This window comes from Empidonax traillii, unplaced genomic scaffold (genome assembly GCF_003031625.1).
Source record: "Empidonax traillii isolate 1590-97213 ecotype Southwest subspecies unplaced genomic scaffold, ASM303162v1 scaffold55:size2822071, whole genome shotgun sequence".
Taxonomy (NCBI): domain Eukaryota; kingdom Metazoa; phylum Chordata; class Aves; order Passeriformes; family Tyrannidae; genus Empidonax; species Empidonax traillii.
In genome coordinates, this window is record NW_020955248.1 from 2,312,071 (window position 1) to 2,340,058 (window position 27,988).

At 42.8% G+C, this 27,988-nt stretch overlaps 1 protein-coding gene, 1 long non-coding RNA gene and 1 other non-coding gene across 3 annotated transcripts; 1 reads left to right on the forward strand and 2 right to left on the reverse strand.

Annotated features, from left to right (window-relative positions):
* Positions 1 to 850: 850 nt before the first annotated feature.
* Positions 851 to 13,277, reverse strand: HMGXB4 (HMG-box containing 4). Its single transcript, XM_027879564.1, has 11 exons — positions 13,128 to 13,277; positions 11,043 to 11,151; positions 10,312 to 10,427; positions 9,559 to 9,634; positions 7,436 to 8,637; positions 6,178 to 6,259; positions 5,404 to 5,468; positions 4,999 to 5,107; positions 4,285 to 4,454; positions 3,270 to 3,392; positions 851 to 1,529 (listed from the first exon to the last, which is right to left on the reverse strand). The coding sequence occupies exons 2-11, from the start codon at positions 11,071 to 11,073 to the stop codon at positions 1,485 to 1,487; spliced, it is 2,019 nt and encodes a 672-aa protein (XP_027735365.1). The 5' UTR covers positions 11,074 to 11,151; positions 13,128 to 13,277; the 3' UTR covers positions 851 to 1,484.
* A 3,399-nt stretch (positions 13,278 to 16,676) lies between these two features.
* On the forward strand, positions 16,677 to 20,402 carry LOC114055454. Its single transcript, XR_003570728.1, has 3 exons — positions 16,677 to 16,920; positions 17,237 to 17,394; positions 19,507 to 20,402. It is a non-coding gene; the product is annotated as an uncharacterized LOC114055454 (long non-coding RNA).
* TRNAV-GAC lies at positions 17,144 to 17,215 on the reverse strand. The gene has a single exon. It is a non-coding gene; the product is annotated as a tRNA-Val (tRNA).
* Positions 20,403 to 27,988: the final 7,586 nt, after the last annotated feature.

Below are 27,988 nucleotides of genomic sequence, written 5' to 3' on the forward strand. Positions count from 1 at the left end.
CAGTTGTTCTACCTACTTTCACAAGATAGCCTGTTTTTACAAACACTTAGAATCTCCCTCGTGTTTTCCCACATATAGCTGATTCCTGCAGGAACTGAGGTGAGGCAAAGTTGATTCCTATTTTCCACACACTGTTGGCCGAGGGATTTTTGCTTTTAAATTATGTATATATATATACACACACACACACACACACACACACACAGAGAGAGAGAAATATACAGGATAAATTAAAATCTGTTACAGATATTGGTAAAAGTTAAATACATGTGATATGAACACCACATACACATACAAGACAGACATAGGTCTAAACAGGAATCAAGTCTTCTCCCGCATCTCCTCTTCCAGAGGAGCAGAAAACCCAACTCCAAGTATGTGGCTGGAAGAAGGAAGAAGAACCGGTCCAATCAACCAAAATGTGCCTTACTCAGCCATACCTGCTTCAAACTAGTCAGCAGTCACTGCCTCGCAGCAGCACCAGGCTCTTTCAATAGTGCTGGTGAAAGGGATGGGGGGGAGCAATCTCACAAAACAGGCGCAAGATAGGCAGAAGCAATCCAAGTTTTTCCCATCTGCTTCTGCACTCCTCTCCATCAAAGCAGACTGACCATGCCCTGGAAAAAGTCAGCAGGAGGTTCATTCTCTCAAGCCAATCAGTTGGTTGATACATTGTGCTAATGATGATTTGGGTATGAGTCCACAAGAAAAAATTAAACTTGTTGACATCTTCTATTTTACTTCAAATGCCAGCTACCAGACCAGCCAGCTGACGCTGACAACTTTCCGTTACTACTGACTGAGGAGCAAGGGTTGGACAAAGTGACCAAGAGGCAAAGACCTCTGTATCTTTAATCAGCTATCCAGCTTTCCCCTCAAGCAGTGGATTTTAAACTGAAAAAGAGTTACAAATAGGGCTGGTGAAGAATTCAGTTCTATTTCTTGGTCCAAAATATACTATCATCTCTATCTGCCCATAGAATATCAGAATACTTTAAGTTGGCAGGGGTATCAGGAGGTCATCTGGTCCATCTCCCTGCTTAAAGAAAGTCCAACTAGAGCAGGCTGCTCATTCAATTTTTGAAACCATCAAGAATGGAGAGTCAAGAACCCCTCTGGGCCATCTGTTTCAATGACTTTTCTCATGGTGACAGCTTTCTTCTTTACATCAAGAAGTCCATTCTCTGCCTGCTTCCCCCATCAAAGGATCTATATTTAAGGCAAGTATCTCAAAAGTGTTCTGAATTCTTCATACAAACTACTTTCAGATTGGAGGACGTTTCACCCGCTGACACAAAAGGGTTTTCTCATCTTCACAACTTTTCATAAAATTGAACTCAAATAGTTACAATCCTATGTATATACTATACACATATAAAACTTTAAAAGCCTCCACATGGAGCCCTTCAGGAGCTCTGGCGTAGTGCATATGTACACAAGTCAGTTAGGCAGAGGTTGAGTATACATCCCAGAATCCTTTCCCATCAAAGTCCAGGCATGATGTAGGCAATGTTGTCTAGTGTGTTTGACTGGGAAAAGAAATTCAGTATTTTTTAGTGTCAGGCAATAACTCAAAATGCTTAAAAATTACACAGAAGAGGATACTAACCGTATGAACTTGTCTTACAAGTTATCATATGATGAGACAACCAAATCTGCCTATCAATCACTAGCCTTATTTTTGCATTTTTGGAAATGAAGGTTAACTAAACATAAAGGTAACCTTGGTAACGGTAAGCACTGGAAACACTGAAAATGCTTGAGGTTTTCCCCAAGTGACCTCCTCCTTATGAACTCTATACTCTTATCTTTGCGAGCCAGTGACCATATCACATCACAGAAAAACCAGTGATGAAGGATTCGAGCAAGGTGATCCAAGTTGTAGCATATAGAAAAAAATTATTTGACTTTACACTCACAAGTTCTCGATGAAATTCTGTAGAGTAAAAGTAAAGAGAAAAAGCCTTAAACACACCCTGAAAAGGGTGTCAGATGGGGAAAAAAGAAGTGCTCTTCAGTTTTTCTTGCAAAACATAACACAATTCTCAGAGCAAGAATCATTCCATGCACCTCAGAAAAAAAGTCCCCAACTCTATGTTTCTTCAAGTGCAGTATTTCAGTAAGCTCAAGCCTGTGGCTGGATAGCAGAAAGCCTTAGAACACCACCTTTTAATTGGAGGAGCTAGACCTGTACCATTTGTGATTCCAGAAGTTAACAATGCCACCTACTGCCTGAAAGATAAACTGCATTCTACATGCAACACAATTGCTGAATTTCATCCATTTTCGTTATGTATCTGACAGTAAAAATCAGAATTATTTATTTATTATCAACTCTTGAACACTAGTTTTCAGAATTGAAGGGTATGTGCTTTAATTCACCTAAAGCTCCACTGCTCCTTATAACAATAAGTTGATCAAATTTCCAATAAACTCACCATTAGTCATGTGGTATCTTTGCACTTGGCAAGCAAGAAGGAAAAAAGCATATAATTTTTCCATGGCTTAGGATGGGAACACCCCACTGACTCAGCTTTTGTGCAGAGAGCCAGTTTGTGGGAGCTCACAGCCTAAGCTGTCGACTTTGTTCCTGTTGTTAACAGCCTGTTCTCAGAATGAATCAATGTTTGGGCTGCCCTATTATGACATGCCAATTCCTATCCCGTTTTTGTTGTTTTCTCTGCCAGATTTGTCTCTCAACTTTTGCAGATTGTGTATTTTTGATCTTTGCTTCTATCCTTCATGGTTTTACTCATGTCTCCTGTTATGGGAGGATATGACTCCCAATTCCTTTTATGCTGCTGCCATCTTAATCTGTCACATCAGGCTACATAGATGCCAAAGCTGTTGCTAAATCAGGGCTCAATACTCAGTGTAATTTAAAGTGGAAAAGAACTTGTAGCTATGCAGTTCCTCAAAACAGAGACTATTTTTCTTTCCTCAGAGAAAGTTTCAGCCACATGTAAAAGGCCCTACACCATCACATCAGAAATCCTGAGATCACAAACTATTTTTTATGCTTCTAAAGGAAAATTAACTTGTGTCATACAAAGCAGCTAGAAGGGGGGGGGCAGTATCTTTACAGAAAATCGAACTTTCAAAAATACTGGTACTTGTACTGGCACTTTGATTCAGATGGATTAACTCATCCCTAAACCAGGACCTACCCACACTGCTATTAATGCTACAAATATTTGGTCAGTTGCCAATGGGAGATAAACAGTTACACAATATCATATAATGGTAACATATAACCACAGGGAACTCACCAAAACGTGCTTCGGGCAGCCATTCAGCTCAGGCAGTTGTGTGGTCAGACATGCCAATGGGCCCAAAGCACAGATGATTGAATCTAGAAGTACTGACAAACTTCCTGAAACAGCCACCATTCCCTGGCAGTAAAGAAAAAAATTGGATGGGGATGAGTAGTGGAACCTATGGTTCTTTCTCAACTGTATCAATCCTCATGCAGATACAGTATCTTCAGCTCCTCTACTCCACTTTCATTGTTTACACAGTAACAAAACTGTGCCTAGAGTGCTAGCAGAGACTGCTGGGTCAAAAAATTTAAGAATTCAGTAGGCAACATACTGGTGCAAGAAAAAGGTAGGGAACAACAAAAAAGGTCAGAAGGCTGTGAGTTGCATAAAACACTGAATTTCCCAAATGTTTGTAATGAACTTGCTTTGTCATTTCATACCATCTGTTTTGTTTAACTACATGAGTCCTAATGACAATAATTTTTGATTTATGAAGTTTAAAGAAATGCTATGTCTGTAACAAATGCTTTAGTCATTGATATACATTCAGGAAAGGGAATTTTGTGCCTTTCTGTACTCTGATTCTTCCTGTGAAAATTATCTCATCCATCCCAAAAACAAAAAGCTTGTTTCATCAGCAGTGAAATACATGTTCTTGCAAGTACAGTGTGATGAGATGATCATGCTACCCATAAAATTCAGTGGTATTATTAGAGACAAATACATGTTCTGCTTAGAGTCTGGGCTGAGTTCTGAAAGCGCATGTATGTGTGTGCACTCATAGAATCACTATCATTTAACAGTAGTAAACCATTAAAATATCTTCTGTGTTACTAGGTAAGTTGAAACAACAGTAGCCCCTATCAAAAGCACTGGCAATATGATACTGCCAGAAAACTACCATAAGGAGCAATGCATAAAAAACCACGGCACATCACCTCTAGTTTCTCTTCCTAAATGAAAACCATCAGCTAAAACTTTTAGATTAAATGAAATAATCATCAATTGCTGGTTACAGACTCACCTCTGTTTCCTGCAGTCTGTGTCCAATGAGGCTCAGGGATTCACCAAGCAGCTGTAAGTGTGCAGCTACATCAATAGGATCTGTCTCGGGGGCTTTGGCAGGTGAGGAAGGCACCACCACAGTGCTTGTGGGGGATTTCTTATGAGGGGAAATCACTCCTGTTGGAGAAGCTGGAAACATGCAAATTAAAACTCCATATTTGTTTCTTTTGCTCTTTTACTTACAAGCCTATTTACTGAGTAAAGTTCAAATCTCAAAGGCATGAGATGCTTAAAGAGTTCTGGGGACCCAATTGTGTGGTCTTTAGAGTCAAAGCTTTTTTTTTACATGTACAAAGCATCTACCTCAGCTGAATGCAATTGTGGAGATTTGGTATCAGGGACGCCAAACCAAGAACAACCAATTTTCCTCTAGCAGCAAAATTAATCCCACTACAACTTCCTTTCTGCCTCTTATTTTACATTTCAATCCCTGAAGTGCTAAAAACAATACTATTCTATGAATTGGACAAGGAAATCTGTATGAAAAATGCTGACATCATTCTCGCTCTCTAAGAAAAATTGATTTGGCTATTATGGTGATTTAAATGTCAAATCTTGTGAGAAATCTGGTAGGGATGTGAAGCAGGTAAGGATGTTTGCTTCTTATTCCACTGGCAACACTATCTTCCCTTTCCGAGGAAAAAGATGAGGGCAAATAAAGTGCAACAATTACCTTTCATTTTTGGTGGTGCACCATCTGAAGACGATGCCTTTCTCTTCACAGTGGTGGCCTCTGCTTTATTCTGCTTGTGTTGGAGATATTGAGCTTTCTGTTTCCAGATCTGTAGTTACCATGGTAAGAAAAGGGAGATTCATAACATTAGGTAATTCTGCTACCTGATGCCAGGACCTGGAGGCAGAATGATGTTATGTAGCTAACGGATGAAGCAATACCATGAGCAGGAAATGAAGGCTTTTATGTTTGCAAGGGCAAGGTTTCCATACTTTCCATCTTCACATACTTGGGGGACATAGGTAGCATATTTCAAGGTATGGTGGCAATGCTGCTAGCACATTCTGATCTGAGCACCTAATTTACAGAAATCATTTTACAAAAAGATCTCACTCACACACTCACCAGTTTATCCTTCTCAGGTAGCTGCTTCCACACTTCTGCCAGTTTTTTACTTAACTCTCCAAAATCTGGCAGAAACAAAGAAGAAAAATGTTTCAAACAAATTAGATCATAAAATCAAAGAGAGAACATAGGAAACTTACAGGCCTATCCATACACATTCAGAAAGCAGGGCACTGCACAACTGGAACTCTCCACACTCTCCTGAAAATGAGTGATAGTGTGCATTCCTGCTGCTGTTTAAAATGAAAAAAAAAGCTGATACCAGGAATATGAAGTGACAGTGTATTTGCAGGAAGGTGACACAATGAAGGTAACTCTCTAAGTAAAGGACGAAAGAGTTAGCAATTTCTTTATCCAGGCTCACAGCTTGGTTAAAATGTAATTATAATACAATCATGAATCTTTTAGGAAGAAATTTTTTACAGAGGGAGTAATCAGACATATGGAATGGGCTGCCCAGGGAGGTGGTGGATTCACTGTCCCTGGAGGTTTTTAAGATGAGACTGGATGTGGCACTCAGTGCCATGGTCTAGTAACCACAGTGGTGTTCGATCAAGGGTTGGACTTGATGATCTCGGAGGTCTTTTCCAACCCAGTTCATTCTATGATTCTATGAAAATCCACTCCTGTCCCCTTTGCCACCTCTTACTCTAAGTTGGCAGATTCTTTGCATTCTGTCAAAAGTAAGGGGTTGGTCTGAAACAGAGATTATATGTTCTCCTAATTAATTTGACTGGTGTATAAGCAATAGAAAAGGCTCAGTTATTCTCTTACCTATTCCGGGGTGCTCAGACACAATAGTTGTACGATATTCCTTACAGAACACTTGATAGGCAGACATGTTTTTCTTCTTTGGCTAGTCAGAAGAAGAAAGGAAACAAAGATTTTTAATCCTGATGAGACTTTCTCCAATTTAATAAGAATTTGGCATTTATTGAAGACTTAGAGAAAAGTATGGCACTTAAATGAGGAACCTTAAAAAGCAATGTTTTACATGTTCTGGCTGCATTTAATGTTTATGAAAGCACAGGAACCAGCCAGAACCAGTGTTAGTACACGGCTCATCTTACAAAGCTCAACAGCAACCTGCTATTCTAATTTCAGGATCAACATACCCCTCTGTTAATGTATCTCAGTTTTAAAACCTGAAACAAAAACCACTATCTGTTACACTATCCACAGTACCTATTATAGATCTGTCAAAACAATTCAGTCCTCATGACAATATTTTGTTCTATCCCTTGCATCCTTACAAAGTATTTCAAATTGGCAGGAAAACAGATTGTCTAAGTACATAGACAGCAGAGATATTGCAGTTGCCAAGCTATGATCAGGGAAAAGTTCCCAAATAGAATAGGATAATGGTTGAACAGATCTGGGCTCTGTCTGCCCATTTCCTCGCACAAAGCAGCATTTCTCTATCTGAGCATGTAGAAACTGCTTTTCTCCATTTGTAAACTTACACAGCTACAGTTACATAATTTGCAAACTTGTTCATGTGCTAGTAACCATTTCTGCTACTCATTTCTTTATACAGTAACCATGGAAAACTGAATTTATAAGTACAGGACAAAACTGGGAACATGGTAGTCTATAAGAATTGTAATTTCACTTGATTAGAGGAGTAAATGGGTAAATATCCTAACTTTTCAGGTAAGAGCTTGATTCCTTTTTACTGTGATGATGGACTAGATCACTAGTCCAAAAGTCTGCCTGGCAATAGCCTGAACCAGTTATGTTAGAAAATGATGCAGCTTTGCTTGATACCTGACCTGTACAAAGTAAAATTAAGTATAACCTTTCCAGAGAACCTCTATCGGCTAAAGACTACCTGTGCCACAAAGACAAACCAACATGTTCCTTTTGCTACAAATCACAGTGGCTGACAAAGTTTTCCAAACGTGCTTCAGTGAAACCATTGATAGTGGTATCAGTTATCCTTCTGTTTCAGTTTAACATGTCTTTGTAATGGAATGCCTAATCCACCATTACCCACCACCCAATTTTGTACTTTCCCTCCAATTTTCCTTACTTTTTCTCTTTCTCTTTCCTTTTCTCTTTCTTTGTCTTTTTCTCTTTCTTTTTCCTTTTCTCTTTCTTTTTCCTTTTCTCTTTCCTTTTCCTTCTCTCTTTCCTTTTCCTTCTCTCTTTCCTTTTCTTTTTCTCTTTCTCTTTCCTTTTCCTTCTCTCTTTCCTTTTCTTTTTCTCTTTCTCTTTCCTTTTCTTTTTCCTTTTCCTTGTCTCTTTCCTTTTCTTTGTCTCTTTCCTTTTCCTTGTCTCTTTCCTTCTCCTTTTCCCATTTTTCAGCTTTGTCTTTCTCCTTGTCTTCCTTTTTCCTTCTTTTCTCACCTTGACCATCTGAGTGAGAACCAGCAGGAGGAGGTGGAGGAACAACATAGGGGGTACTGGGAGGTGGTGGTGACACCCTTACTTCTGCTACCGCCACAGGAGAATGCCCGGAACTCTTTTTAGACTTAGAGTGCTTCTTCTCTCTGTGTTTCTCCTTGTCTTTTTTTTTCTTACTTTTTTTGGACTTCTTCTTCTTCTTGATTTCCCGGTAGGAGTCATCTATCACTAGCTCTCCAGCCTCCAACTCGCCACCAGAAGAAGAACCAGATTCTGGCGGCGCTTCCATACCTGGAATCTCGTACTCGCTTCCATGGCCCTCTGAATGAAGGGAGGTGTCAGCACCAAAACTATCAGAAGGCGGATGTGAGTCAGAAGGCGGTTTGTGCTTCTTTCGAGATGACTTCAGAAAGCCCTGCAGTTCATGACCCAGCAGAAATGAGCCTTGCTCATCTCGAGCTGATTTCTTTGAAGATTTCTTTGCAGTTGCTGGTGTTGAAGAGTAGGATAAAGCATCATCATCTGCTGCACTACTTTTCTCTTTCGGTGAAAGGATGAGCTTCATCTTCAAGCCATCAGGTTCACGAAGAGTAAGTGTTTCCGTGTTCACATAGAGAGGTTTCATTTTTTTAGATTTGTGGGAGCTGCCATCGTCCACTGAGTGCTCCGCACTGCTCCCACTCAGCTTTTTCTTGGTGTGCTCCTTTCTGCTTTCAGAATGGCCAGAGGAAGAATGAGATGATTTTTCAGAGGTCCTCTTTGAAGACTTTGAGCTTGTGGCCAAAGGTGAGGTGATAGCCTTGAGTAAATCCATGGTTGGATCAGCTGAGGATGGGCTAGAAGCTGCTTTTTTCTTCTTCTTTGATGGTAGATCCAGAGGCGAAACACCTGAAAAAGATGAAGAGAAATGTACATCAAGATGACTCCCTTAAAGACAGCAAAGAAAGGAAGTGGGAATCCTGCAAGACTTACAATTTGCAGCTAAGAGATTTACAGCCTGGCTTAAATAGAACACCTCTCAAGACTGTAGCCAGCTCAGCATGGTCTTACTGATACAATTCAGAGTCTGTAACACCCAAGCTGGTAAAAAATTCCTACTGGAAGACAGCAGGAGAGTTCCTGAAGTTTTGTCAAACTCTATTCTATTGTGAAGTAACATATTTTGATAGAAATATATCTTACTGAGCCTGAAATTACACCTTGAGTGCAAGGTTTTCATGCCACTTTTAGCTAATGCGAGACCAATGAATTGAAAATACGAGCTTTTTCAATCTCTAGACAGATTTTGATGAAATTTATGCTTGGCTTTCTCCTTCCATTGTGCCAAAAATAAAATTCTAAACATGTTAAGCTTTTATGAGTCGAATTGTCATTTTCTGGCCAACTTAATGAGAGAATAAGTGAGCAGAAAAGCATTTATTTTTCAACCTCATACATTTTATTTTTATAAATACAGGAAAGGTAATATTACCTGCAAGTATAATTATAGTTTGTAACGCAGTAAGATAAAAAGAAATGCAAATGCCAAATGGGAAGACATAGGTTAGAAGACTACAGCTTGTCAACGAAAAGGAGGTGGAAGATCTCTACCCCCAACAATGGCAACTTGTTAAGCTGGACTCTGAAAATATAATTCCCTAATCTTCTGCTGTCTGGTGCTGATTAGCATCAGGTTTCTGATTACTTGTTCTAGGCAGGTTTACCCCCCATAAAATGCTAACCACAAAGCTTCATGAAACTGGTTTAAGAGCATCCTTTCCTCAAAGTCATGATCTGTTAGCCCCTTCCCCTGCTTGATTACTGTCTTACCTCTGTAGCAGAATTCATCGGAGGAGTGCTTTTTCTTCTTTTTGTGAGGTTCTGTTCCTGGAAAAAAGTCACTGTCCTGGAATAAGAAGAAAAATGTTGCTGACAAAAAAGAGGGAAATAATATGAGATTCACATGAACTCTTAATGTAGGTAACAATTTGTAGGAGATATCAAGAGTTATTTGTACTACTGTAACATCAAGGAACCCTAGGTATGAGCCAGGATCATCATTCTGGGTGCTGAAAGGAAACATGCTTTGACCCCAAGAGCACATAGTTTAAAGTAAGACAAAACACAAATTACAGAAATGTGGGAGAATACAAAAAACGGTATTAGTCAGGATTGGTTTCAGCATATCAGCCACCAGATCACCATCGAGCTTTCTGTAAGCACTGCAGCACAACAGGGCTACAAGCAAATTGAAAGACAGATCTCTAGAGGGAGGTCCCCCCAAAGTGAGAGGAGCAATACACAAGAAAACTTGAAAAAGCACATTTGAAAGGGTTAAGAAATGGGCAGTGAAAGCTAGCTCTTGGAGATCAGCTGATGAGGTGATAAAAACCAGACATCTACCTCTTAATAAAGCTAAGAAATAAATAAGCATGCATACACTCTCAAGCCATGAAAATGATTAGGTGCTCTTGCAGCCTTCCACATGCATTTCTAAATTTAAAAAAAGAGAACAAGAAAGGCACTCCATCACTAGCTTTACACACATCCTTCCACCTTCAGCTTTCTCTGAGGGCTTCCTACCTGAGTTGCTACCTCATCTTCCTCTTGCAGCAGATCCTTGTAAGAGCGCTTCTTTTCTCGCTGTATCCTGCTGGTTGCCAGCCCATCATCAACACCTCGGTGACTCTCTAGGAACTCTATGGTTTACATGAAATGGGAAAAAAGGAAGAAATTAAATACCCCATTATGGAACGATAGACATGTGGATCATGCACAAAATAAGAGAACAGCGGATGTTGGCAGAGCGATGCATAAAACCCAACAAGCACAGAGGCCTAAAAGGTAACAGCTTGTACTGTCTGACCACAGGGATGGGGCTCAGAGCTCTAACACTCTAATACAATCACTCCAGATTTAACTTCTAACCCTTGTATATTCCTTCCTAAAGACAAGTGGTCCTAGAAGTGTTACCATGACTAAACTTATCATTACTGCTGGTCCCCAGTTCCACTGACCTGGCAGGGGAGAAGAAAGGCTGCAGTGGCAGAGTTTCCAATCAGGGTGTCTGCACAAGAAAATACCACCCATTTCTCTCAAGTTCTAATCCCAGTACTTTACACCAGAAAGTCAAGGGCTCGGGATCCTCCAGTAACTTGGCCAAGCTAAATTTAAGGGCTCCACAGCACACTAACTTCCTTTCCCACTCCGACTGCATGGCCTGGCAAGGCTGCAGAGGTAGGGCACCCTCTTTTTTTTTTTTTTTTTTTTTTTTTTTTTTTGCAAATCCCTCTGAGATTATGAAGCAGTCATACCTTCTTTCTTCCTGGCGCCATCATAAGCCATGGTGGTCCTGCAGGAGCTGCCTGTGAATGAGCTGCCACGTCTGGGCTCCTTCCCTCGTTCCCATCTATAGGAAAAGGTCTGAGAAACAGAGAATGAAAATAACCCTCCTATATAGAAGAACCACTATGTAAACTGGGAAACTTTCTCTGAACAAAGTGAAGATTCTCTGGAAGACAGTGCGAAAGGAGTCTACCTTTGGATAAGTTTTTGCTTATTATCCAGGCTCAACAGATTTTTTTTTTTAAAAGTAAAATGGATGTTGTATTGTTTTCGACATAGAAAAGACTACCTCTTCCTTATAAAATACCTAAATCACTACAGTAATTTCTTTACAAAAGTAGAAGAGAGTGAGAAGGCGATTGAGTTTGATTTTCATGACACACAAAACGCACCCAAACTGTGTCAAAACCATTGTCAGGAGCCACTGTAGCAAAGATTAGGATCTTTAAAGAGAGATTTCAAACCCTTGAATCTCAGATGAAGTGAAGGAAAAGAAGGGATCAGGCAGAAATCATTATATTACAAAACAATGATTTCAAATCGTTTTTAACTAAAGGATCACACATTTTGTAGTGAAGGTGTGCACCCTTCTGAATTGTTTCCAATGCTACCACTGCAGCCATTCTCAGTGCCAGCCTGGGAGAGGGGACTGAAGAGAGCACTCCTTTTCATTAGGCCTTCTCCAGCACCCTGACCTCTGCCAGCCCACAGGTTTCAGGCCTTCTCTAACTGAGTCCTCCTGTTCCACAGTTATTGGCATATAAAATGACACTACCATTATGGAACAGCCACACTCTGGATTTCTCAGATCATACAGCTTTTGTTCTTCAGGCAGTGACCAGATTAGCAAGAAAAGATCAACCTTCTGCTCATAGGTGATTAAACCAATCACACCCAACCAAAAACTCAGTGTTTGTGTGTATGTGCACACGTGTAAACGCTCCACCATGCAGCTTGTTCATTCCAGCTGTCATGGTAACCTTGCCACGCTGAAGTTATATTGGAATGCTTGGGGAGCAGGGAACTTGTGCTTGTACATCCTTGCACACACCTCAATTTTACAGACAACTGCCTGATGTACAGTGTACAACATATCCATTCCTATAGTGGTTACTTACGTGATATAACAAAGTCACAACTGAATCAGGCATGAGGGTACACAGGAGATGTTTCTGCTTAAGTTCACAGGCATACACGTTATATCTTCAGGTTTTGGGAAAACATCCACCACAAAATATCAAGTCAGTATTGCAACCCCTATACATTGCTGGTAGCAAGCACAGCAGTTCTGCCAACACACAAGAGCACTGCACATGTATCTGCACTAGAGCACTGCACTTTGCAATAAAAAAAGGCATCTTGCCACTTGTGGGCTCACGATCTTGAACCAGATGTTGTCAACATCTCCTGATGTTCATCTGTCAAACAGACTTCTGTGGGAAGACACATGATATTAAAGCATTGTGCTCCAGAGGGAAAGGGCCTAATACAGATACTGCTCAGCAAAACAAAGCTGGAGACAGTCATTCATGAATGGATGACTTGGAGAAACTGGGATTTCTTTGCAGCTCTGTGCAATACCTTTTACTCTATATTTAATCTTACCTGCTTGGCAGGTATTAAGGTTGGTAGATACGGCTCAGAGGGGCTCACAACCCAGACTTCCCACCCAGCAAACACAAAACGTACACTTAACTAGTCTCATCCTATAAATCCTAATCAGGTTCCCCTGCTTCGAATTCCTCGGTGTCAGCAGTGACCGCACAGGCTCGGCGGGGAAGCTCTGCCTCCACGTTCCGTAACGCACATGCCCGGGAGATGGAGACCCAGCCTTGCTCTCCTGCAGCCCCGGGGCCCCGCGCTTCGCTCCCGCCGCCGGCAGCCCGCGGGAAGCAGCTGCCTCGCCTCATTTCCCGCCGGCATTCCCGGGACAGGCGGCACCGGCCCCTCCGCGGGCACCGGCCGGCCGCGCATGCGCCCCAGCGCCCCCCGGGACGGTCCCCGCCGCCGCCGCCTCCGTTCAAAGCGGGCTCGGCCGCCCCGCGCCCCCTCACCCGAGCGCGCTCCAGCCTCACGCCAGCCCGCGGCTCCGCTCCTGCGGAAGGCCCGGGTGTGCCCCGGCCGCGGGGCGGCCTCACCGGCGGCGACACGTCCCGGCGGCGCCGAGCCGCGGGAGCAGGGTGAGCGCGGTCCGCGACAGCCTCACTCGGCCCCGCCGCTTCCCGCCGCGCCGCCGCCCGCCGCCGCCATCTTGCGCTGCGAGACAAGGGGCCGCCGCCAGGGCCAGCCGGCCGAGCGCCGAGCGCCTCCAACGCGGCGTCCGCGCGGCGGCGGAGAGGGCGGGGCGTGGGCTCGCCGAGCGCATCGATGGCGGGGAGGGAGCCGCGTCCCCCTGGGAATCTGGGAGACTCGGGTGGGAGACGCGCGGGACATCTCAGCCCTGTCCTCGCTCTCACCCTGACCAGCGCCTGTGGAGCTCGCACCCACCTTCCCCCTGGCTTTGGCGCAGCCTTCTCCTCGCGTGTGCGTGTCCCGGCGCAGCTTCCCCTCTCTCGCTGTCCCTGTCTGTAGGAGACTGACCTGGCCGGGCTTGCAGCTTGGCTTGGTTGTTGGCTGCTCGTGCCTGCAGCGGTGGGTCAATGGGAAAGGGTGAAATCCTGTTACTAAACGCTCACTGAGCCAGCGCTTCCATGAGATTAGTCACGCACTCACATGAGCGGGCACATCTCCCGCAAGGCCGTCTGATGGCCCGAGGAGCTGAGTGGATGCACGGCATAGGTGGAGAGTCAGGACCAGCTGGGGCAGAGAGAACCACGTCTGAACAGCACAGTCGGGGCTGCTGCCGTGAAGGCATCACACAACCCACGCATCCATTCTGATCAACTGTACAAAGGTAGTAGGCAAGAGAAAGGCAAGTTACCCTCAGCATCTTCTAAAGGACTTGTTAATTACTGCAAAGGATTCGAGATAGAGGTAAAAAACCTCGAGAAACAGCCAGGTCGGAATAGACAAGCCCTCTTCCCACTAGGTTAGCCTTTGTCCACTCTGACCTCTTGGGAGGTTCAACAAACCTCATTTCACTCTTACCTCGTCATCTCCACTGATGCAGTTTGTTTTTTTTTTTTTTTTTTTTTTTATTTAGATGCCGGCAGATACTCGCATGATTCTTTGTCAGAGGCTGCTCACAGTCACATGCTGTCTGCAGACTACAATTCCCAGCCATGCCTGAGGTTAAACCTGACCCATCACGGACATGCTGTTCCCCAGCCCTTACAAATCTGCCTTCTGGTCCTGCTGATGCTTGTGTGTCCTGACAAGTACATAACTATGACAGTAATTATTTGCAGTCCAGTAGGGCCTAGAGGAATTTGAAGAGAACAGAGGTCAGTGCCTGTTATACTGTGTAAAAGTGTAGTTTGATCCAAAGTGGGAGGTACAGCCTGTATACACAGATCAACATCTGCAAGTGCAGCAGCTGTAACACATCAGAGTAAAAACCCACCAGCCCTTAGGCTGAGCACAAAGCCTGTGCAGATGTTCTCACACATGTATACACGTGTGCCTGCTGCTGGTAAAGCTCACTAAAATCACTCCTTACCTTCCAACTCATAACTCAGGGATGAATCACCCAGGTGGACAAGTCCCTCTGCAAATTTATGACCAGGATCTTGCCAGAGTTGAACTTGACATGACCTGTTCCTTATCTCTGATTATTGATGATAATTGTTTCTAGGGATCCTGGAGATGTATTCATACCCCATTTGACAATGCACAACACAACAAAAACAGTTTCTGTGTTTTTATAGTCTTCAGCTTTCTTGCTCATATTATGCACCGTACAGAAACATCTATGGACGTAACAGAAACATCAGTTAACTCCTGGGAGCGCTTGGCCTATGGGTCAGGTGGAGGCAGAATGGGAGCAACTCAGAAGAAGCTGGTAACATGGCTGGGCGAGGCCAGGTGCAGCCCAAAGGAATATGGATTCAGATTGCTTTGAAAATTGAAAGCTTAAATTAGCCTGGTATTTGATGATAGCCAGCATTTGGTAATGATAGCTAGTAAAATGCAGGGATGTTATGTTTAATATTCTGCACCCTAGAATGAGAAAGCGTTTGAGCTTCCCTGCAGTTTAATGTTTTTAGTGCTGGATGGTTCACAGGTATTAGATTGTGTCAGTGACTGTATGCGGAGAAGAGAGAACGAATTTGCAGGTGAATTTGCAAAAATGAGCATATACCAGGATACTTGCACATAAAGCCACTGAAGCACCAATCATTCAGACTTCCCCTGGTGAGATCTTTCTATACTCCTTTCCTCCCACAGAACAAACATAATAGTAATAATAATAATTGTAATAGTGACAACAATAACATGTAGTCCCTCCTACTGCACTTTTCATCAGTGAAGAAATGCTCAGAAAAATTCATTTCAATCATATCCATTCTTTAGAGCAAATAAAAGGAACCGACCAGCACAAACCACTGGCATTTATTGAATGCTATCAGACAGCTTAGCCTTTCCCTTTTCTAGAAAATCCAGGAATCCCTTTAGAGTGTACACCTAGATTAAACAGGTCAGGTGAGGAAAATGTCAGAATGCTGATAGCAAACTTAAGAGAGTCACAACCCCTTCAAATCCTTAACACTTGACATAATTTTATCTTTGTAGTATGGAATATGAGAGGTCATAGCGAGTGAATCAGAAAATCAAACAGTCCCCATAGTTTTTAAGACGTGAAGCGTAGCTTCAGTCAGTCTCAGACTGTTGTGTGAATATTGCTTATTCCTTTTGCTCAGAGTATCTTGCATTCTTTTGCCTGTATCCCAGGGAGAGAAACTGCACAATGGTACATGATATTTTCCCTGAGGTGTCTTCTTGTCTGTGAGATACATACTGTATAAAGTGCTCTTACCAGTGCAGAACATTTTCGAGTGTGTGTGTAGTTTCCTATGCTTAATGCAAGATTAGCTGTGTGCTAAGGGCTTACCGTCCATAAAGCCTCCCAGTATGGTCTTGCTTTCCCCACATTATATCCACCACATATCCTTCTCTGCTTATTTGCTCCTGACTGAACAACAGTCCAAGCTTCTACGTTTAGTAATTCTTTTTTGTTTCATTGGTTTTTAGTACTTAGTTCTGTGGTGTCTCAAGCACAATGAGTATAGGAGGAGCACAAGCTTACAACCAAGTTATGTACTGAATTAAATACAGCACTCAGAGCTGTATGAGCAATTATCAATTTTCCCTGTCACGGTTTGCAACTCATAAATCTCTTTCCACTCCTGTCCCATTTTCCCATATTTTTTTCCTAGATTCCGAGATGATTTGGCATTAACTGAAATGGGGCTTGGATTAAAACCTCTGATCCCCACCTATCCATGAAAAGCCTGCTTTGTTTTACACAGACATAAGAAGATAAGAGTGTTACTCTTCTCTGTGCACATTACAGGACTTGTATGCCACCATCTACCAAGCTGTCTTAAAAAGGGAGCATAGGTTGTTGCAACTGAATAGATTCTATGAAAACTAGAGATATTTTAAAAGGCTTATGGCTATGAATGTGGAGGAAGTGACCATGACATTGCAGTGGACTTTAGGTGTAATGGCCCTTGCTTGCTTGCTTGCCAGTTGTCTCAGCCATATAGTTTTCCTTATTCTTATTTATAGAGAAGACTGGTGACTCCTATTTGAATACAAGGGCTTGTTTCCTTAAAGAAGCAAAATTTCAAAAGATTTGTTATGTGCATTGTTTCAGTGTTGGGGCTTTACTTAGATTACTTCCCATTTGTCTTTGTTTTCTTGCAGGATGCATTCATTTTTGTGCCTCTTCATCTTTCAGTATAAGTAGTGGCCAGTCTTCGCGAACGAAGAACCGGGGAACGTCTTTCCACCTTCCAGCCTGCGCATTGGATTTTTTAGGTGAGACACAGTGTGCGCGGAACTGAGCCCACCCTTTAATCCTAAGGTTCATCTGCCGGGGCCAAGCAAGCTTGGACGGTGGCAGTGAGGTCCTCAGGACGTAGATGGATTGCCTTACAGGGCTAACAAGCTCCATCTGCCCGGGAAGTGTGCTGACCGGGAATTGAACCCGGGCCTCGGCGTTGTCAGCGCCGCGCCTTAACCACTTGACCACCAGGGGCTCCCATATCTTTCAGTATAGCCATTAATGAAACCACAAGGGTGTGTGCATTCATCTGTAATGTGAATACAACAGCCTGAATGTTGCCCAGAGCCACAACATCTGTCATAGTGGGGGCACACCTTCTCCCCCTGCTCCTAGTGCTTCGCCCTCTGTATTCATATGCAAAGAGAGTTAAGGTGAGATGGGAAGTCGATGTCCATCTGGGAGGGAAAAAGTACGGTGAGTGTCGTGGTTTGCCCACCAGCCAGCCCCTGGGGCTGAGGATGGTTTTGTCCAGGTGGATTTCCGGAGAAAAGGCCAATCAAAGTTTCAATAACGCCTCTGCCAATGACATTTTTAAGAAAACGGAAGAGAAGGCTGTTGCATAGTTGAAATTAGTAGCAGTTGAAATTGGTAGCCATGTAGCAGCGGTGGCAGGCCCCAAGTGGGGACCAGGCCTCCCTCCTCCCCCAGCCCTGGGCTGCGGGCAGGTGTGGGACTGAAGCCCCCCTTCTCTCATGTAAGAGAGTAAAGGAAAAAAAAACTTTAGAGGACTGACTGTTTAGACGAAAACCACTGTAGAAGAATTCTGGCAGAGAGATAACGAAGTGTTCAAGGCCAAAGCTGCAGCAGGGGAGAGAAGTTTGAAGTGGGGGGGGAAGCTGCTTCTTCCCTCTCTCTTGCTCTCTCTTTCTCTCTCTCTTCAGCAGGGAAAAGAGTGAAAATAAATCCCTGCCACCTGTGGAAGACTGTTGGGGTGAGGAGACCCCTATGCGACTCATAAAGGAGCTTGTAGATGCATAAGGAAAACTGAGACCTCATGAGAAACTCGAAATGAAACACAGTCCTGTTGGAGGCTTGTAGGCCATAGAGAGACTTACACTGGAGTGAGAACAGCTTGGGTAAGATGTTGGGATCCAAGTGAGGGATCCATGCTGCTGATGGGAGATTTGTTACCCTAGAAGAACCTACGCTGGAGCAAGAACGGCTCGGGTAAGATGTTGGGGTCTGAGTGAGGGATCCATGTTAGACCCATGTCGGAGAGGTCTATCAAAAACTGTTCTCCCATGGGGAGGGACCCCACAGGAAACAAGAGTGGACTCAAAAGCCATTATCCCCTGTGGCCTTGTGGTGAAGATCCCTGGTAGGCAAGTGTCCCCTTGCAGTCCATGGAATAGAAGATCTTCAAGGCCTGGGTAAACCTCCAGCCTCCGGTCTTAGCCCAGGACGGGGGTAGGCCCAGCCCTGGAGGCCGACATAGAAAAGAGAGAGAAAGAAAAAGAGTTCCAGCTACGATGAATCGGAGTTGTTGTCCTAGAGATAACAGAAGAGCTTTAGAGTGCAGCAGAGTTATTGAAAAGACCTGGAGCTCCGAGAATGGAGAAAGAGACTGCTTCTCCTCATGGACTGATAAAAAGGGGGGAGAGGTATTTCTGTAAATACATAGTACTTTTATTTTAGTAGAATTATTGTAGATATAGTGCTTTAGTTTTTTATCTTGCTAGTAATAAATGTTAATATTATTTCCCCAATCAGGTCTCTTTTGTCTGCATAAACTTACTCTCAACTTGTAGTAATTGTGTGTGTGGGGGGTGGGAGTGAGAAAAATTGACCCGGAGCAAAACCAGGACAGTGAGTTACAGCAGGATTAGTGGGGTCCAGAGAGGATATGATTACGCCAAGGGAAAAGGACCATACCAGGGCAATATGCATAGAGGAAAGGCTAAATGCAGGCAATCAGTCAGCAGTGAATTTGCCTCTTTTCACTGATTTTGATCTCTCCCTTCTTGCCACCTGCCAAGGACATAGAATGGTTTAATCTGAGTTTCACAGAGGCATGCAAGGCCTATTGCACTGCTTTCAGCACTGAGCTCTCCCTCCATGCCTGGTCCCTGGAGACCTTGCTGGTCTCTACTGACTGTAATTCCCCACAACCCTGGTCTCATAAAACATCAGGCATTCAGCTTTATCTACATCCTTGATTTGCATTTTCCCTTTTTCCCTTGAATCTGTTGATTTATTTAATATCCTCCTCTCATACCTTATTCCATGGCAGCCCTCTTCTGTACAGGCCAGACTGACGCCGCTCTACAGTGTGGCGTGATCCTTCACTGTAGGAAAAAAGCCTGTTACTCTGTGGTGCTTCATTTTTTCAGTTTTCTGTTTATGACAAACCCACAGCATTGACATCTGCCCCGTACTGTGTAGCAGAAATTACTGTATTACAAAATTTCTCTTCAAATAATGTGGATGGGTCATGTCTGTTTCTGTGGACCAAGCGTGCATATTGCTTCTGCTTCTGGCTACAGATGCCATAGGTAGAGATCAGAACAGAAGAGAAGATTTCACTGTTTCCTGAACAGCTGGTAAGTGGCAGTGGAGTTTGCAGAGGCTGGCAATGGGACAGTTCTGCCTGCAAAACTCTTGAGATGCCAGCTGGCGTAATTCCAACCTTGTCAGCATGGTGTGCCGTGGTCTGTGGGGCTGCTGCAAAAATATGGACAAGAGGTGACATGTGGAAAGGACTCCAGACTCACTAAGTTTGGAGGCACAGCAAAGGCAATAAGAAGATGTACTGGTATGAAGACTGGCTGAGGAAAACCAAAAAGTGCATTGTACATCCACCTGCATTGCAGAGTGGTGTGTGTTGGGAGAAATTGGTAGTGCTGCACTACATTTTATATGTTTTATGTGACAAGTACTTTGCAAAGCTTTCAGGGTCACTGGACAGGACAACATGATCTGGGTCATCAAGTCTTGTTCCCTGCTATTGCAGGCCCACTGTTATTCAATCCCTATTGTAAACTGATTGATCTTTATCTCAAAAGTAATCGAGTCTCATTCCCCCACAATGCTCACTGGGAGACTCTTCCAGAATCTCTTTTGTTTGATGATTAGGAACCATCTCCTGATTACCAGTCTAAATGTATTCATAGTTAACTTGCATTCAGTTGTTCTTGTGCCAACATCTTATTTTAGCTAATATAATTATTGTCTCTTGTTGCTGTTTTTGCTCAGAAGTATTTATAGAGAGCCGTCATACCTCCACTCACTTCTCATTTTGCTAGGCTAAACAAAGCATGCTTTCCTATCTCCCTCCTAACTGGTGGCCTCCTCCTCCCTCTCCCCATCCTGGCAACCCTGCTCTGTGCTTGCTTATGTTGAATTCTTCCCTGAAGCTGGATGAGTGGTAATGGACACAGCTTGAGCAGAGGTCTCATTAGGGTACTATACTGCAACTCTAATACTTCCTTAATGCTTTCTTAAAACCTTTGGATACAACTTTCTGATAAGATGTTAGAAAAACCAGCGCAAGTCTACCTGCATTATAGTTTTCCATGTAGCCACAGAAGGATGTGACAAAAAAAGAACACATACAGCTTATTCCTGGCCTTTTGGAGACCAGAACAGGACCTGCTCAGCTCTAAGTTTACTCTATGTTTGCAGCACGTCATATGGAGGACGGACTGTTGTTGCCTGTAGGTAGCACTCTGTGATAGCACCTTGCAGGTTGGGCCACCACTATTATGCTGGAGGCATTTATATTTAGTTTGGTGCCAGTTCTGACTGTCTGAAAAATTGTTTGTTGAATTATGCCACTCAGAACATAGGACTTGTATTATTTGCAAGTAGAGTATGGAAAGAAATTACAGAGGTGGAAACATGGGAGATTTTTATAACATTAAAGAGAAGATATTTATCCTGGTCAGTTGGCTTATGTGTTCAAGGGCACACATCATAATGGAAAGTTGTTGAGTGTTGAGACTTTCTGGGAATCGTCATTCAAGGCAAGGAGAAATTGTCCTGCGTGGAGACATCAACCTCCCTTTCTCCAGCTATATAAAAGCAACGAGTCCTTGGTATTGGGTAAAGTATAGCTAGCTGGTCCTGGACTGCTTTTTGGGGTTGCACTAGTGTTTGTTAGCAAACTTACTTGAAGAAGCCTCACCTCTCACTGTGCCACAATTTAAAATAAATATTAACTCAAGTTCACTTTTCTGGGTTACAGGAGAACTTGAAATTAAGGACCTGTGGCATTGCAACATGGTACAAGAGAACTATCTAGTTGGGAATTCTGCACTCTAGGCTATGACTGAGCTAATCCTGGGAAAGATATAGGAAAGAAAGGCCTCCATAAAATGAATTTGCACCAAGCAGACTGAGAAGTCATAAAGCTGAGCTTAAATTTTTTGTGTGAAGACAGTATTGTTCTAAAGTGTAAGTAAAAACATGGGATAAACTTGCAATGAGAACATTTTCATTGCAATCCACGTCAGAAACCTTCAGAAGAAGCTGAGGTGATTCAAGATGAACGGGAGTAGAAGCTCTTTCTCTTTTCTCACTGCACCATGCAACAATATTTTGAAATTTCTTCGTTTCTTTCATTAGTTGCTGTTCAGATGGAAGTTGAGGGTTTTCAGCATTGTCTGGGGATGCTGAAGCTGTGACAGTCTGAGAAACAGTTTCGACCAGCCTCCCAGTGATTCTCAAATCCTTTCTGTGTGTCTGGGCTGTGCTCTGATCACTTGTACATTATACGAGGAGGATAAATCGTTCTCCCAAGAAGGACTGGTTCCAGGTGACGCATGCAGGTCTGTGTGCCCCACATTTATTTTGACGGGAAACCTGGGGAAGAGTTTGGTGGGTGTTAGTTATGATTTCAGACTGGAGGAGTGTCAAAAAAAGAAAAAAAAAAAGAAGAGAACAGTTGTTTATTTCTATGCAGCATGCAACACTTAAAGTACTGAGGTAGAGAGGAGTAGAGAGATTGTATCAGTATATATCTCAGTCATAACTCATTTCTCTTTTTAACAGTACCAGCATGGTGAGGCTATTGAGTACCTGTGCTGCACTTGGAGCACAGAAAGAATGGGAGGTTTTACGGTCCTAAATTCAATTCACGGTTAAGTGTCTCAGGTAATGGAAGCTTTTACCACATCACTTGAGAGCATTGTATTGTCTGCTAGATTTCATAAGCAAGGAGTTTTCTTTTTTATTTCTGAAGAAATAAATGGCCAAATAAAAAACAAATCCGAAAACCTCCCCCACTGAGTCTATTTCAGTTGTTGCTGTTTTCTTCACATTTTCCTTCTTGAAATGCATTAGTTTCCAGTTGAAGGAACCTGAAGAAAAGATGATTATTACCAAGAAATCTGCAAATTAGCACAGCTCAAAACACCCCCACAGCAGTGTTCTAGTAAAATGAGTGAGGCTGGGCTAAAACCTCTATATATTTATTTGGATCATTCTATATTTGGATTTAGCAATCCTATTACTGAGCTGAAATTCAGGACTCTTTAGACACATTTGTCCTGGAAACAGCACTGGTAAATTACAAGCTCTGATAGGTGGGAGGATGAGGACAGTGCCTAAGATCTAACAAGGAGAAAAGCAACAGACATTCTTCTATTTCTATTAAGTGCGTTTGCATATTTTCAGCACATTCAGCAAATGAGTGTTTTCTGTGGATGGACAAAATTAGTGGTTAAAGAGAAGCAAAATGTAGGGGATGTGGGATATTGCAGTGCTATTATGCAAATCGATGCTATGCCTTCAGCAGGAGTTTTCAGTTCAATTTAGAACTACTCCAAAGGAGGAGAAGAGGGTGTTTGAGTCAGACCACTGGGATGAAACTGTTCATGGGAAAACTCCTCTATAAAGAAAGATTGAAACATTTATGAAAAGATGGAGAAGGGATTGGAAATGTACACCGTGTAAGGTAGAGTGCAGGAGAAGACATGACCACTAATCACTGGGATTTTTTGTGAAACAACAAGAAAGGAGAGCTTAGTGGAGAGGAAAAAGACTCGTAAAAGGACTACCTTCCATGACAAAAGGAGGCGGTGGAAATCCCTGCTTTCATCTTTCTTGGAGTACAGGAGCACAGTTTTAAACAAAGACATAAATTTTTCTGTTAATTCTAGTGTTAATTCTGTAGTGTCAAATGCATTTTTATTTAAACTCTTCCATTCTGGAAAGCAGAGCCCTGCCATATTCTGGAACAGAAGTCGTATTTGGATTCTGAGAAATTGTCAAGAAATGCTCCCGGGAGACAAATGATCACATAAATGTCAAATGCAGCATTTCTTAAATGTTCCTGCTCTGGTCATTGCTAGCAATAATGTCTCAGCAATGTCTTTTGGGCTGAACGTGGATCTACACAACATTATGTTCATTATGTGCTGAAGACATCCAGCACCGAATTTTTCACCATATTCCTCTCTTCACCACAGACAAGTTCACAGTTATGTATGTATTATCCTGCACTGCTAAGCTAGTGCTACCTGCCAAGATTCACAGCATCTTAAGATCAAATGGTTACAAAAATCACCAGATGGCAGCAGAGTCGTTTCTGGTCTCCTCTTGCCCTGAACTCCTGGTCACAGCTGCATGCTCTGGGATGCTCCTTGTAGCCAGAGTTCCCAGCTTTGCAGGGTGTTCAAAGACAGCTATACCTACTGAGAAAGCACTTGCCTCTTCCTGACCAAGAGATTTATGTTCTCCATTTTCTGCCTCTGCAAAGGCTGGGTTTTAATGGATGATTCCTTATTTTTTTCCTCCAGATTCCTTGTTTCAGGTATGAATATGGATTAAAGGAATTTGTTAATGACACTATTTGCTGTTGTTCCACTGTTGCAGTTGGCTTTGCTCAATGAAATCCTAAAAGCAAAATGCTGAGAGGAGAGGAATACCCTGGAGAATTAAAAAATGCACAATAATTTTGGTTTGGAACAATCCTCAAGTTTTCCAATTCTGGAATTTCCTGTGCAAAGGAATAATTTCCAGGCAGTTTTCCAGCTACAACCATTAGATTCTGAGGTTCCATAACAGTGTGATGGATTTGTGCACAGGCAGGAAAGCAGCCTGGCTGGCAGTGTCAATTGTTGTTTTGCCTGCTTTCCCAAGAAACCTCACCAAACTTGAGCAGTCTTCAGGAACACTTCAGATGTCCGTGTCAAAACCAGGAGAAAGTTTTCTCTGGTGGTCATTCTGGTCTTTTTGGGTTCAATAGCTCCCTCCCTGCCTGCTTCAATGACAATCTGAGCTCTAGGGCAGGGGCAAGAATGGAAGGTTATTGTGATTCCTCTGGCTTGTTTTTTAACAGAAAATCCCTCTCTCCCCCCCCCCCCCCCCCCATCTAAAAATAAAAGCAGCCCATGCTTTTATTCCTCATAGAAGAGCTCTTTTCAATGGAGTTTTGGGTCTGGAAATGGACCAAGGCAACTGTGTTCAAACCTACTGGGAAAGACATGGCTCTTGTCACAGATTTCAAGACACCTTTTACCAAACTCTCACAAAACCGAAAGTGCTGCTGTGCTCTGCAAAAGGCAGATGGAGGCTTCTAAGCTAAGGGCCATCAAACATGTTCCTGGACAGAGACTTTTCCAAGGTCACCTCCGTAATTTATAAAATTACTTTTTTTTTTTTTTTTTTTTAATATGGAGGGCTGTTGCATCTGGAAAATCTCACAAGGTTAAGGGCTTAGTTATTATTCCCACAAGTGTTCCTATTACAATTCGTTGGTGGAAAGAATTCCTCAAATTGGTTCTAGTCCAAACATTTTAAAAGCCTTTTTTTACATGGCCAGAGTTGTGGAAAAGTAGGTAGTAGAAAAAGAGATCATTTTATGTGTTTGCACACCCAAACACTCACACATTTTGGGCTGCAAATTTTCACTTTCTTATTCTCCCTCCTACTTCACTTTCTCCATGCTATTCTTCAGCAGGGGTTGGAAATTTGAAATGGATTTAAAGCAAAAATACATGCTCTCTTTTATTATGAGCATATTTCAAGGGGAAAATGGATTATACTTTTACTGGACTGAATGCATTCAATTGTAGCATCTTTTATTATTTTGAAACAAAGTTTTGTTATTCAAACAAAAGCCTAAGTGGTACCCACTAGGCTAACTCTAAGCTTTTTCCTATAGCTCATTTTTAAAATAGCCTTTAGGATTTACTTGACTAAATCAAACTTCAGGAAGGAGAAGCTTGCAGGGGGGAAATCATTGCATTAGAGGTGATAAAATGAGAAATGAGAGAGACGAACATCAGTGCAAACTCATCAGCATTAGAATAAACTCAGAAATAGACATTCTTCATTTCCATAATGCTGTCAGCTGCCACTACAGAGACAGGGATCTATTACCTCTGTTTATACTGCTGCTAACTTAATTTATAGCAATTTATTCTATAAAAGTAGACAGTAACTTGACTGGCTGGGAAAAAAAAAATCCCCTTTGTGCTGAAAATAAAAATGGTAATGCACATAATAGATTTCTGAAAGTAATTTGAATGGCCAGTTGAAACACAAGGTGAGTTAGACATATTTTTAGCAAATCTCAGCACGAATTACCTGCTTTCATATGCACATCTGCAGATGGATCGATAAAGGGCAGACATGGGACATTTACTTAGGAAAATTGGATGGGCCCAGGTTAGTTCACCACTTGCAGGTTCCTTTACTTTGCTGTGGCTGCATAGGGGGATGAAGCAAGAGCAGAAATGGGCAGAATGCCCTCAGGGCTGAAATCAGGTGCCTAGTCATGATCAGCACTGTGAGAAAAGCTTCGTTCCAGCAAAAATGGGCAGCTCATGTAACTTCTGTGAGATGGTGGAGAAAAGAAACACCAAGCTTTTCACAGCTTTCAGTCTAAGGAAGTATCTGTTAGATATTTTGTAGGCGGGCATGTATGTCCTGATTTTGCTCCAAATCAGTGGACACGAACCCTAAACTGGAGACTTGTGTTAATCCCCATCCCAGAACATAGTGCCTTAGCTTGCACTCATCCCTGTGCTCACCACTGCTGCTTCGTGTTGGGTCTAGAGCTCACTGCATCCTGTCAGATTGGCTCTTCTACTACCATGTTTGAATAAAACAGGCAACAAGATGAGCTGCGTGGACCAGGCCACAAAAGGAGAAACAGCCAGGTCTGACACATCTGGTGGTGAGGCTAGGTGGAAAGAGTCACGAGAAGTTTGCAGGATGCTTGTCTGCCAGCTTTCTGTCTCCACAGAGTGCTGGTCCAAAAGCACCTCACATCTCATGACGTTGCCACATTTTGCACCACAGTGATCCCGCTGGTTCAGTGGTATTCCCAGTGGCATCCCCAGTGGCATCCCTGGTATTTCCAGGGTTAACAGGTGCGGTGTGCTCGTGTGGATGTTGCTTCAGAACTGTGAGGACTCCCATAATAGCCCATGTTTCTCAGCCCAGCTTTGCTCATGCCTCACACAACTTGGAGGTCTCCAGTGCGCTTTCCCCTGAGCAGCTGCAGGTTGCCACCACATCCTCACCTCCCACAGCTGTGGCAATTTCTGGGGTCTATGCTGCTGTGCAGGAGTAGCTTGAGGGAGGACTGGCAGAGTCCCTTGGCCTCCCAAACAGCCTTTGTATGTACTCCCTACATCATGCCAACTCACAGAGCATACACAGAGCACCCACATGAGTCCCATATGAAGACTCGGAATGTGGATGGTGGAAAAGGCCAGTCCTGAGGGTAAGCTTGCAGGCTGGTGTCTCCTGCTTTGCTGGTGTCAGTGTCTTGGGATCAAACTTGTAACTGAACTACTTTGTTGGTGCCTGCGCTACTTCAGTTGTGAGCTTAGTACAAATCATTGTTGTTAAAACAAAGCTGGATCATGATCAAAAGCCGGACTAGTTCTCTCTGCTTAGAGAAAGAGTTCTGCTTAGAGTTCTGCTTAGAGAGAACTAGTGCCTTAATTTGTGGCTATGGAGGCTTATCCAGCTGCTAGTCACAAACTCTTCCTGCTGCAGGACTATGCTATATTATGTCACTAAAAGGGAAAAGAGGAAACAAGGAAAGTGTTGAATTTAGAAGGACTGTTGATTTAATATTTCAAAGCTTTACACAATACTAAGGTAGGGGTATGTGTAGACTCCTCACTCTAACTGAGAGTTTAGATTAAGAAAATCAAGCTATTGATTCATTGGCTCAGGTCTTTGGTTGTGCAAACCAGCAGGGTATTGATTTATAAAAGGTGAGAGTCCAGGACAGTCTGGAAGCCCACATCATGAGTAAGCATACTAAAAGATTTATAAGAGTGCAAAAGGATAATGTTTCTGGTTCTTATTGGGTTTTAGCTACTTAAATACCACCCATTTCAGTGAATGTCAGAGGATTAATAACTTTGAGAATCTACCATCTTACACATCATTTAAAACCTCCTAATGGGGTTAACAGAGCACAGACAAATTTTCTGAGGTTTTGCATACCTCAGCACCTGTTATAGTCTTTCCAAATTCATACAGTCAAGCAGACAACACTAGCAAGTGCAACAGTGCTGCGAGAAGGAAGGAAAATGCCGCGGTGCGTGGTACAAGGTGACAGGTCTAAGACACAGTGTGTTATGAAACAGGATACCAGGTTGGTTATTTGAACAGAGAACTAAACAGAGGGTGAGGAGTGACACTGAAGCATTGAAGTGACTCATGACACTGAGTATTGAAGTGTGAAGGAGCAACATGAGTGTCAAGTTGAAATCTTCTCTCTGTACAATATGTACCAACACAAAAAAAGGTCATTGTCTATGATTTCAAGCCTAATTGCTGCTCCTTGAGGGCCTCAGTATAACAGTTTATTATTAATGCAAATGCAAGAGCTTCCTAGAAAGCGTGGTTGAACACAATTTTGAACTTGAAAAGCTTTGATCATAGGGATGATTTGTGTCTACTTTAACCCAACTTACATAATGTATGGAATAGCTCATGGCAGCATCTTTAATAGTAATAATTTCCAAAGCTGTGCTTTACTTTATTTGACCGCCCATC